The 12956-nt window shown below is 44.2% G+C and overlaps 1 protein-coding gene across 5 annotated transcripts in view; it reads left to right on the top strand.

Moving 5' to 3' along the window:
- Positions 1 to 12956, top strand: part of WDFY3 (WD repeat and FYVE domain containing 3) — a 296048-nt gene that overhangs the window by 280408 nt on the left and 2684 nt on the right. For all 5 annotated transcript variants that reach the window (XM_027853427.1, XM_027853425.1, XM_027853426.1 and 2 more), the window contains 5 exons: positions 1889 to 2071; positions 3999 to 4095; positions 6089 to 6412; positions 7272 to 7383; positions 7821 to 8018. In XM_027853427.1, coding sequence (XP_027709228.1) covers positions 1889 to 2071; positions 3999 to 4095; positions 6089 to 6412; positions 7272 to 7383; positions 7821 to 8018 — 914 coding nt within the window. The remainder of the gene's footprint in view (positions 1 to 1888; positions 2072 to 3998; positions 4096 to 6088; positions 6413 to 7271; positions 7384 to 7820; positions 8019 to 12956) is intronic.

Raw genomic sequence — 12956 nt, 5'->3', positions numbered from 1 at the left:
AAAGATACAATGATTAAAAAAAGAGTCCAAGCCATTTGCAAGTATCAGTGTAGGTTTACAAAAAGACTGGTTGCATTTATTCAGTCCTAGTAGTTTTGCATCTGCCACTGTCTTTTAATAAGTTATTGAGAAATGTCTATTTCTGTTCAGTTTTCTGAACTAAACGTGAAGACTGATTTACCACCATCTTATTACCAAGATAGCTCACATTTTTCTTTTGAATTATTTAGTCTAAGATGCAATCCTTTTGATGGCTGCATTTGTCTCTAACCCGCTGTCACTAAGATTGTCCTTCAGTCCTTTAGGAAAGTCTTCCCTGGTATGGAGTAGGGCAGGTTCTGCCCCCAGTAGAGCACAGAGCTGTGTCACTAGCTAATTCAGGATTTTTTTTTTTTTTTTTTTACTTCTGATGAGTTAGAATTCACTGAGAAAACATTCACGATTTGTAAAATGCTACGTGCTCTAGCTTGTGCTAAAGAAACAAATTCTGTTCCTTTAAAAATCTAAATTTGTCAAGACCAAAAGCAAACTGTGCAAAAATATTGGCTAAAACTGTTTTTTTTGGCTTTGTTTCTGTCCTTGATTTCTTAGTGAAAGAGTGCCATCAGGTATAGGAGGAACCCCATGCAGGATGGTAGAGAGGTGGCTAACATGGACAAGAAAATGAGACAGATGTATTCGGGGGAAGTCAGAAACAGTGGAGGAGCTGGGAAGCGGCCACAGGAAATGCTCCGTGGGTTGAGCTGAACATGCAGTTTGGCTTCCTCTTAGGCAGGCAGATTTTCACCGTTGTTTCTCTTCCTGAGCAGGGTCAGTCAAGGCTTCCTAAATGTTTGTGCTCATTTTCAGTTTTGGTTTGTTTGGAAGTGATTAAAAGCAGAAGGAGAGAGAGAACCTTGGTTAAAAGCTTGTCTCTTCCCGCCACGTGTGTTAGGCTTCCTGTTGTCTCTTGGTCCCCGCTTTGCTTTGGGCACCCTTCTTCAGAAGTTCTCAAGGGTCATCAGATCAGTTCCTCAGTTGATACAGGGGAGGGTGAAACCCAGGGTCAGCTTTGCCTGTGGGGTCAGTAGGGTCCTTCCCGCTCATTGCAGTAATCCAAGCCTTTGCCCAAATAGGACCATAGAAAGAGGGAACCAGAGGCTTCTTCCCCTACTTATTTTTAGACCCACTAGTGATGTAATCAATGAATAGTTTTTCCAGTTGAATGTAAGAAAGGGGAGCCTCAGGTTGGCAGATTTCTCCAAAGGAATTTCCATTACAGGTTTCCCTTTCCTCCATCGATCAATCACGAGTTTTAAAAATAATTCTTATATGTAAAATGTTCAAACTTACAAAAGAGAAATTTAGCAGTTCCATTTATTAAGAAAAATGGTTAAAAAAAAGAAAAGAGAAATGGTTGTAGGTAAACTAGATTTTCCCCCATCTTATTTGTACCTGAGAGTACTCAAATTTGTTCTTGTTTATAAATTAAGCAGTGCTGTTTTATAGCTTTTTGCCAGTTAGCAGGAAAAGACCTGCTTCTCCATCTTAGCTAATTATAAACAGTTTTTTGTACTCAAATATAACTTGCTGATATGCTTACTTAATAATAAGCTAGAAGAGCAATGGAAGCTTGTTTGGGGACTGTCCTTACTACTGAATCCAATATATTTTAAATTTAATCTAGGTCTCTGCTCTTTGTTTAAATCTTTGAAGCTAGAAGGAGAACATGCCCTAAATTATGAAATACCATGATATCTCAAATACTTAAAAAAAAAATAAAAAACAGTAATGAGCTCAGAGCTTGGAATTTTTTGAGAGATTCTAGGGATTAGATGTGCTTCTAAAACTAGCTTGTATCTATAGGAAGAAAAGTCATCAGATTGTCTTTTTGGGCCTGTCTTTTCAGGGGGACATAGTATCTTGTGCTGGCACATATATCCATGTTTGGAGTATTAATGGGAACCCTATCGTGAGTGTTAACACATTCACTGGCCGAAGTCAGCAGATAATGTGTTGCTGCATGTCAGAGATGAATGAATGGGACACCCAAAATGTCATTGTAACAGGACATTCAGATGGCGTGGTCCGGGTAAGTAAATGTATTGGGTACTGTGTTCAGCTCTGATGCTAAGAGCCTCTTCCCCTGGCCGGGTAGCAGCTAGCCCTTTCCTACCTTTCCAGTACTCTGATCCTGTGACACAGTTCTGTTTGCTGCTGCTCACACAACACCCTGTCTCTCAGCTCTGGGCATTTTCACTGGATGTTCCTCATGGCTGGAATTCTCTGTCTCATCATCTCTGTCTTTTGACTGCCTTCGAGTCCCAGCTACAATCCCACTTCTATAAGACAACTTTCTCCATCCCCCTTAATGCTAGTGACTTCCTTCTATACATCATCTCCAATTTATTCTGTAAAGATCTTATTCATACATAGTTGTTTGCATACTATCTTCCCCTTTAGAATGCGTGTTCCTTGAGCGGGGACTGTTTTTGCCTTTATTTGAATTTGAGCACTTATATCTGCCTGATAATAGTAGGTGCATAGTAAATACTTTTGTTGACCATCACATTGCTTTATACCAGACTTTGACCCTGAGAGCATAATGCTATGATAACAATTAACAGCCTGTCTCCATCAAACAATTATCTACACACATTCATTCCTTGACTTTTAAGTCCAGCAGTCAATGTTTTAGATATTCTGAGTTTAGTAGAAAAGGATTATACCTGCTTCTAACTAGAAATTATTAAACTTAAGAAGGATTTCAAGAGATGTTTTAGTCTGTATCTAGCCAGCTGTAAAAGAGATTTGGTTAGATCTTTGCAAAGAAAATATGCTCAAATATTTACTGTAAATGGACAGATATATTTAATGTGTAACCAGCAGCTGGCACTGTCAGGTAGGGTTTGGCTATGTGAAGGACACCAAGGGTTAGAAGTATCACTTTCTTTTTACCTTCCCCCTTCAGAATTTCAGCCAGGCCCAAAGCAGGGTCACTCTTCCCACCGCACACACCACCAGCAGCCCAGGGATGCTACCTTCCTTTGCTTCTTGCCTGTATTCTGCCCCTCACTCTGGAACCCCAAGCTTCGAGGAAAAGGATTCCATAGCCTGGGTGTCAGGAGTCCCAAGTCATGTGATTCATCTGTCTTTGCTATTTGTGAGCTTATGCAAGTACTAATGAAATCAAAACCATAAGATTCTCTCTCACTTGGCTCCACCTCCAGTGAGGGAAAAGCGTGTTTTTGACCAAGGTTCACACTTCTGTCTTCTTAGAGCTGTCTTCCAAGCTGTTCTCTGGCTTCTTCCATTGCAAATACCACTATATGTAATTGGTAGCCAAGAGTCACTGAGCGTCCATGAATCATTATTATGATCAGAGCTTATATGAGACAAATATAACGAATTAGAAACTATTAAAGAGATAGAGAAATCATATAGAAAATGCCTACCGGCTGCAGATATAGGAAGGAGAAGGAAAGCTAAATCTTCTCCACTCTTTAGCTGGTTTTCAAGAAGCAACAAAATTCAGAAGCATCAGTCACTTCCAGCCACATCCATCAGTTTTTGTTTTCTTTGGGTTTGGAGCAGTGACCATGGCCACTGGAGCCCGACCTGCAATGTTGCTCCTGCATTGTGCCAGGCACTGTGCTAATTATTATCCAGTATGTCATAATGTGTCAGTCGTTATTAATACCATTCAATTCGACAGACGTGAAGTGTAGGTCAAGACACATATTGGGGTTTTTAATAATAGCACTCGACCAGTCCTGCTTAGGAGCAAATGTGACTGGCAGGCATTAGTTTTCTACTCCAGCAGCCTAAACTGCTTTTCTTCCATTATAATCCAGAAGTATTTCCTGTCTTGTAGCTATCCCTGGAGAGATAGACATGAGGCTCTGTTACGTATTTTGGGAAGTGATGTTATTTCTCAAGACTCTCTATGATAGACAACCAATGACACATAAATTGTTTGGTGAATTAGTTTTTTATCGTCCTTTACATTTCAAAATCAGTTTTGGAGGATGGAGTTTTTACAAGTTCCTGAAACACCAGCTCCTGAGCCCGCCGAAGACCTGGAAATGCAAGAAGACTGTCCAGAAGCACAAATAGGTATCTATTTCTTTCCAGACCTTTTTTCAATGAGCTTCATTTATTCAACACAAAAACAAAAACAAAACTAGGTATAGCATTGTCTACTCTGTTCCCACCTCTCTCAGAAACAGGCCCACTGCATTGCCCCTGGTGGTGTTAGGGTATCCTGAGTAGTTTGTGTGTCTCTTTTCTCTACTGTCACCGCCTTCCTTCCCTCCACATTGTTAGGGACCAGCAACTAACACACCAGCGCCATGCAGCCACTAAATGCAAAGTAGCTTTTACAAGGGGATATCGACTTCAAACATATAGCAAAAAAAAAACAAAACATGCAGACATTTCCTGCAGTATCTTAGGGGCATATTCTCCTACATATCACCTTGGTCTCTGGTGGGGCAAATTCAAGATTTAACTTAGTTCCTATTATGAGTCCCATCTAATTGGATCCCCAGTCTCTCCAAAACACGTCCCTCATACGTGCTTACTATTCTTTTGGAATGTGGTATCTTGGGGAGACATCTGAAGCGCTTCAAACATGCACCAGACCTTCCCCAGCCCCCAATTATATCAGCATAAATTTAAATCACATGGCCAAATTTCATAGCTTTAGTTGGGCTAGACCAGGAGTGCGGAACCTGCAGCCTCGAGGCCACATGTGGCCCTCTGTGTCCTCAAGTGCAGCCCTTTGACTGAATCCAAACTTCACAAAACAAATCCCCTTAATAAAAGAATTTGTTCCATAACTCAAGGCCGCAGGTTCCCCACCTCTGGCTAGGCTTTACTAATTTTTGAGAGAATTGCACACAACGTACGGTATTTCTGATCAGATCAGAACTCTCATTTCAGTTCACTACCCAGCAGCAGACATACCAAAATACCTGGTGTGAGACTGCCATTACCTTCATCCCTAGATTATAATTGCTGTCTCCTCAGGGTACGGAAGAACATGCACCCCCTGTGTTCTTAAAAAGGACAGAAAAAATTTTTGGACAGAGCTAGCCCGTCAGAGACCCATGCTGAAAGCTTTACCTCTAGGCTTCAGATCCAGTAATTTGACTCACCATTTATAAAGCACCTTAAAATTACTCTTCATATATTGAAAGCAAGTTTTTTTTCCGTAATATAGAAATACAGTACAGTAATTTCAGTCAGCTCTTATTAGCTCTGAGTAGCCTGTTGGCTCTTTGATTTGGAAGTCCAAGAGAAGCCCTCTCCACAAAACATTTACCATCAAACGTTAGTTGAAATTGATCTTCAAATTCTCTCAGTGAAGGAATTTGTCAACATTGACTGAGTGCTCACTGCATACAAAGCACCACCTCAGGCTGTGGGTGAGTTAAGGAAGGAAGGTGAGCTTCCCCTTTTCAGGTGAACACTCCATTTGTGTATAACCTTGACTGGCACCAATAAGTAACTCTCTACATCACCAACTATGGTTAGAAGGAAAAGACACCTGATGATCTAAGAAATGGAAAAAGATTGTGGTCTGAAGCTCATTCTTCCAAAGTAGGAGAATGAGTGTAGATAGTGCAGCTCAAGCACCCTCTTCACCATGAAGCCTTTCCTGCTTTGTATTCTTGAATAAATACTTTGTATTTATTCTGCACATACTTATATATGTGCTGTTGTCTCTCCTGTTAAAATGTAAGATCTCTTCAAGTGGGATTGTTTCATTCAGTGTGCTCATATCCCCTCAGCTAGCAAAGTGCCTTGCAGTATAGTGGTACTTACTAAGTGCTCATTGATTGATAGGTACAAGTGCTCATTGATTGATAGGTACTTGGGTGAAGTAGAAAGCTAAGTAAGGATGGGGGAGAGGATATGATTCCAAAGGGGGAGACTTTAAAGATCATGATCGTGAGTAGTGACGGAAAAACAAAATGCAGTCCCAGCAATCATTCAGAAAGATGACAAAGATCAGAGCTTTTTTATAAAGACCAGAAAGTTCTGGAAACAAACGTGCCTGTTTTAGAGACAGTCCCTCTTTTCATCTTGCCATTGTGTAATGCAGGGCAGGAAGGCCAAGACGAGGACAGCAGTGACTCAGAAGCTGAGGAGCAGAGCGTCGTCCAAGACCCCAAAGAGCCTCCCAGTCAGCCAGGCAGTGTAAGCCACCGGCCAAGAGCGCCATCTTGTCGAGCGGCAGCAGCGTGGTCGGCTGACAGTGGCTCGGATGACTCCAGGCGCTGGTCAGACCAGCTCAGTTTGGATGAGAAAGACGGCTTCATTTTTGTAAACTATTCGGAAGGACAGACCAGAGTCCATCTTCAGGGTCCTCTTAACCACCCCCACCCGTATCCTGTTGATGTGCGGCATTATAACAACCTTAAACCTGGTAAATGAAACCTGAAATGTGGGACGGGATGATGGAAGGACCGTAGCCTGGCTGGGGCTGAGGGAAGGGTGGCGAGGAGGAGGGGGGCAGGTGGATTGGGGTGAGGCAAGAGAGGCTGCCTGTATTCACACGGTTATTTGCTATAGGACCTCAGGGACACAAGGGATAAAGGTCATGCCCAAGGGTGGTGTTATATCATGAGGAGTCTGAAGCAAGCTTGTGGGCCCAATATTTGAAGAAAAACATTCTAAAATGTGGAATGTTCCTGTATTCTTTGTTTGATGACAAAGAGGAAATCTTCTCTTTGGGAGAAATCATCTATGTTTTCTTGTCTTGAAAACTTCAGTTTCTTAATCAAGTTTGACCTTAGTGACTCCAGCTGATGATAAAGCTTGGGATCTCCCCTCAAGAGCATTGGCTTTCACGAGTCCAGCAGTGGCCGTGGGATGAGAGCGCTCCTTAGAGATGCCCTCTCTAAGCACAGCTTTTAACCTTCACCATCGGAAGCCATCTGGCATAGTAGAGACAGTCCCTTGGAATCAGAAGGCCTTGATTCAGGGCCAGTCTCTGTCCCTGGGAGAAGCTGGGGAGCCTTAAGCAGTTATTTGATTTTTTGGGGCCTCAGTTTCCTCATCCAAGAGATGACAAGGCTGCATTCGGTGGCTTCTGACGTCCTTTCTAGCTCTGAATCTATGTATGGGATTAAGCCCTTGGCCAAAGGGATATGCTCTGACTAGCTAGAAAAGCGGCTTGGAATCTCACCCAGGGACCTTGGCTTTTGTATTACATGATGGAGGGGTGGTAGCAAGTCTTGATTTCCCTCGCTCCAAATTTAACATCCTCTGATTTTCCTCTCCAGGATACAGGTGGGAGCGGCAGCTGGTGTTCAGGAGCAAATTAACTATGCACACGGCGTTTGATCGGAAAGACAACGCTCACCCAGCCGAGATCACCGCCCTGGGCATCTCCAAGTGAGTCAAAGATGTCCCTGATCAGCTTTCCAGAATGAGGTAGACCCTTTGACCAGTGACAGTCATCAGTCAGCCAAGTCTTGTAGGAAAGAAAGATTTAAATGATCTTACAGCACTGTGTTACGTAGGCCAAGTTGAGCTAAAGAAGGAGAAGAAAAACCCCATGCGTTGTTATTTTAATTAAAACCATAGGGACTTTCTGCTTTCAGTGTTCTCTGAGGGACCTTAGGTCTGATGTGATCATGGATGTACAGCTGCATCTCTCCTGGTCCCGCCCTACATAGAAATGCATTGTCTCTCACTCCAGACTCGTCCCCCACTGAACAGCTGGCTTATTTATGTGACGTTTGGCTGGGAGGACACGCAGCCGCCAGCCGCACTAGCTGTGATGAAGGGTTTTTGTGGGGTCCCAAGTAATGAGATGGTTTTTCTTCCAGGGATCACAGCAGGATCCTCGTTGGTGACAGTCGAGGCCGAGTTTTCAGCTGGTCTGTGAGCGACCAGCCGGGCCGCTCTGCTGCTGACCATTGGGTGAAAGATGAAGGAGGAGACAGCTGCTCAGGCTGCTCGGTTCGATTCTCCCTCACAGAAAGGAGACACCACTGCAGGAGCTGTGGTCAGCTCTTCTGCCAGAAGTACGACGGCCTGCGTGGGCCTCTCCTGGTCACGGGGCCGGGCTCAGGGATACAGGGATGGTTCCTGCTCTCAAGGGGCTCCTGCCGTCCTGGCGAGAGACCACACATGCAGGAATAAGTGTAGACAAAATAGAAGATGATTTTGGGGGGAGGGTTAGGAAGCATTTTATGTAGAATTGGGTGTGTGACCTGAGCTTTGAAAGAAACAAAGACGTCTAAGAGGTGAGGTGGGGGTAGGGGATGCCTCCCTGCCTTACGGAATGGCCAGTGCAAAAACCGGTGGGAGAGACGTTTCCTATACGAGAAACAAGCAGGACATGCAGTGTGGCCCCCAGCCCTACCTTCCCTCTTACTGTAGAGGATGGCACCATCCTCCCAGCCCTCGGCTCATAGCCAAAGAGGCATCTTGGATTCCTCGTGATCTCTCCACTCCATATCCAAGCCTGTGGATTTCACTTTTGCAGCATCTCCCAAATATACCCCCTTTTCTCTGACACAGACCCCCTGTGGTGCAGGCCCATAGCTGCTTGGAGGTTCTTCCTCTGTCCGGTCTCTCTCTAATCTAGGCCGTCCTCCCTTCAGCGACTAATGGGATTTTCCTAAAGCACAACCCTGACCATGTCACACCTCTACTCAATCTCCAGTGGCTCCCGGTTGCCTCCAGGATCAAATACAAAATGCTGTATTGCATTCAAAGGCCATCCTAACCTAGCCCCATCCTGCCTTTCCAAGTCTTCTTGTTTTGTTTTGTTTTTTGAGGCAATCAGGATTAAGTGACTTGACCAGGATCACACAGCTAGTAAGTGACTGAGGCCAGATTTGAACTCAGGTCCTTCTGACTCCAGGGCTGGTGTGCTATCCACTGTGCCACCTAGCGGAGTCTTTCTGAGTCTCAGACCCTTTCTGAGTCTTCTTACACCTTATTCCCTGACACAATACTCTTTGATCTAGCGACCCTGGCCTCCCAGCTGTTCCATAAACAGGACACCCTCAGCTCCAGACATTCCTCTGGTTGGCCCCTACACCTGGAATGATCATCCTCATCTTCAGCTACCAACTTCCTTGGCTTCCTTTAAGTCCCAACTAAAATCCCACTTTCTACAGGAAGTTCCCCCCAATTCCTCTTACTTCCAGTGTCTTCCCTCTTTAAATTATTTCCTGTTTATCCTGTAATAGCTTGCCTTGTCTGTATTTGTTTGCTTGCCATCTTTCCCATTAGACTGTGAGTTTCTCGTGGGCAGGGCTTTTGCCATTCTTTGTATCCCCAGCACTCAGCACAGTGCCTGGCACACAGTAGGCACTTAATAGATGCCTACTGATGGCTCACTGATTGACTGTAGACTACATGAGTAACATAAGTCTGGAGAGGTAGGTTGAGGGCAGACTGTGAAGCACTTTAAATACTAAAAAGAGAAGATTCTGTTTTATCATAGAAGCAATAGGGAGACCACTGGTATTTATTAAGTAGGGGAGTGACATGGTTAGAGCTGTGCTTTAGGAAAAGTCACTTTGGGAGATGGATCCAAGATGGTAGAGGAGCCAGAAGGACAGTGTGTGCCACCCCACCCCCAGACTCCTCTAAACAGATCTAGAAAATTTACTAGACTGGATCTTAATCACAGCAAATCATTTTTCCAGCCCAAGTTGGCATAGGGAGACTGACAGAGAGGTCTATGGACGCAGTGGGCAAGGTTTGGTGAGGAGTATGTGGTTGCAGCGAGAAGTTATGCCCCAAGGCAAAAGGAGGTTCTAGATTCAGCACTGAAGGACCTGATCTTGTGCAGGTGCAAACATAGGCACCCACCAGCAATGCTGCTGCTCACTGCTCATGTCTAATTCGTGAATCCAGGGCTGAAGGAGGATGACACCTGTGCCCAGGAATAGTAGTCTAGAGTGCGGAGTGGTCACGGGCCCTTGGACTGTGTACCAAGCAAGGAGCAGGTTCAGAAGCAAGCAGCAGCTGCAAGGTTCAGACCCCCCCAAGAATGGAGCAGGATCTGTCCCAGCTTCTAGCCCAGGCTGAAACTTACAAAGAAATAACCAGGAATCCCAGACCGAGGGAAGCCTACCATTCTGTCACTGAACCAGCAAAGCCTTCCAGCTGTCTGACAGTGACTGAGTCCAGAAGCGATCTACAGTTCAGGCCTAAACCCAGGCCAGTAACTTGAAGAGCTTGGACTCAAGTTAGGGGTAGGGAGGTAGGGGGAATGATCAGATATTGCCTTGGATCAGAACACTTCAGGAACACCGAAGATTACAGCTCCCCAGCCTAAGCAGTCCCTGAAATACTGGAAGAGTACAACACTCAACACCCCAAGAAAGCAGTAGCAGAGCCAGCCCAGATCTTTCCTCCATCATTGTGCAGAGCCTGTCCCTAATATGGCAGAGTTAGAAAGTGGGCTGGAAGAATGAGCAAATGAAAAAGGATCCAGCCATAAAAACCTATTATGGCAACAGGGATGCTCAAGATACAAACCCAGAAAAAGAGAAAGACTCCAAAACATCAACAAGCAAAGTCTCAAAGAAAACACTGCTTGGGTGCAAATTCAGCTAGAATTCCTGGAAGAGGTGAAGCAAGAGTTAAAAATATTTTTATAAATTAAATGAGTGCCAGAGGGGGGAAAATGGGAAAGAAACGAGAGCTATAGAAGGAAGAATTGGGAAGAGAATTAACAGCTTGACACAAGAGGTACAAAACTTTGCCCAGGTATCAAACTCTCTGAAAATTAAAATAGGACAAATAAAAGTCAATGACTCCATGAGACAACAAGAAAAATTAAAATCAAAACGCTGGGAGGGAAAATAGAAGAAAATGCAAGATATTTCTTAGTCAAAACAACTAACTTGGAAAACAGGTCAAAGAGAGATAATCTAAGAATTATTGGACTGCCTAAAAGACATGACCAAAATCATAAAGGAAAAATACTCAGAACCAGAGAGCAAAGTAGAAATGGAATCAATTGGTCATCCATTGAAAAAAACCCTCAAAATGAAAACTCCCCAAATCCAGAACTTCCAGGTAAAGAAAAACATCCAGAGAGAAAGAATTCAAGAGCCAAGGAGCCACAGCCAGGATGCCTTACAATTTAGCAGCCACCACAATAAAGAACAGAGAGCTTGGAATGTGATGTTGCAGAAGAGAAAGGATATAGGCTCATAGCCAAGAATAACTTACCCAGCAAAACAAAGTGTCATCCTGTTGGTTGAAAGGCCAGCAGGAGGAATGGACCTTTAAGGAAATAAAGAACTTCTAGGTCTTCCTGATGAAAAGACCAGAGCTGCATAGAAACTTCAGAAGGCAAATCCAAGAGTTAGAGAAGGAACAAACAGGTAAAGATGAATGAACAGTTATGAGGGACAAGGGTCAACTGCTTTTATGCTCACGTGGGGAGATGGTACATGTGTCTCCTCTGAAGCCTGTCATCACCAGAGGGAGTCTAATGAGACAGAAGGCCTGAGAGTGGTTCTGTTATGTCTTGATGACCTTAAGAATGGAGAGGCAGAAGAATACACTAGTGGGGGAGAGTGGAAGAGGGTCTTAAGGGAAAGGAAAGTTAGGGAGAATCATCTCATTTAATCAAGGTGCACAAGTAGAGGCCATACAAATATGCAACCACGTATCATAGGTGAGACAGTTTGCATTCTTCATCTGCTTGACTTTCTTGCTAGATTGACATTTGAGTGGCTGCAGCTCTCATTGAATTAATGAATGAAAACTCATTTATGAAGTACTTATAACATGCAAAGCACTGAACCAAAACTGAAGATACAAAGGGAAAAGCAAGACAGACCCTGCTCTTGAGGAAGTCCTGTCCTAATCAGGACAGATAACCTCCAGGAGGTTTCAGTCACAAGTTGGATAAAAAGGCCCCAGGGGCTTTAGTGTACAGTAGCAAGCCAGTGATGGTGGATCTTCTGCACTCTCCTTCTCTTGATAAAAGCGCTTCTGTTTCTGACGATGCCAACTTTGATGAGGAAAATGGTCTTTTCTGGATTTCTAGCAGCGGTGGTGGCTACAGCACCTGCAGAGGCAGTTAGCTGCCAGGTTGCTCAGTCTCCAGGTTCCACAACAGTTCCTTTCCATTGTGATTGTCATGGGGCCCAGGCTGGAGTCAGATCCTGGATGACACTGCCATTGCCAGGGCTCTCAGATTTAGTGCCCATCATTAGTGTTGGTACAAGTGGCAGACCCTTCCCCATCAGATCCTGGGTGATGTTGCCATTGCCAGGGCTCTCGGATTTAGTGCCCATCATTAGTGTTGGTACAAGTGGCAGACCCCTCCCCACAGGGACAGCAGCTATTGGTGGCTGTGATTCCTGTGGTGTTGGATGTAGACTAGTCTGGCATTTTTCATGACAGAAAATAAAAAAGATCTTGTGCTTGGTGCTTGGTGCTTTTACATCGCCCTGGCCCAGAAGCACAGCCCTCGATCACCGTAGCTTTGGGGCCTTGTTCATCTCAGGTTCCATGCCATTCCACCTCTGGGGTATGTGACAGTGGAATTGTTCACAAAAGTCCCTTAGGAAAGGGAAAGATTTGATATTTGAGGCAGAGCAAACCCATCATGTCCATAGTTTGTCATTGTTTATAAGACAATTTATTAGCTTTAGGGTTTTTTATATATATAAAAATCAAAAGGTTTTTTGTTTGTTTTTTTTAACCTGGGGGCAGGGGTACAAAAGGAGGGAGAGAAAACCAGAGCTTATAAACTGAAAAAATAGAATTGAAAAAAAAATTCCAGTTGATGAGGTAACACTGATTAGAGATCACCTGTCATCTGTGTACTCTGACCCTGCTGAGGTTGGTCTAGATGTTCCTACTAGCTAGTCCTTTATTGGGACTGTGGGAAATGTTAGGCAGGAGAGCTGTCTTCGCTGCTCCCAGCTACGTCAGCTGATTGGCCTTCAGAGGCACTGGACAAAATACAACTTTGGATG

This window comes from Vombatus ursinus, unplaced genomic scaffold, assembly GCF_900497805.2.
Source record: "Vombatus ursinus unplaced genomic scaffold, bare-nosed wombat genome assembly UNPS02009975.1, whole genome shotgun sequence".
Taxonomy (NCBI): Eukaryota; Metazoa; Chordata; class Mammalia; order Diprotodontia; family Vombatidae; genus Vombatus; species Vombatus ursinus.
This window is presented reverse-complemented; position numbering and strand designations above follow the sequence as displayed.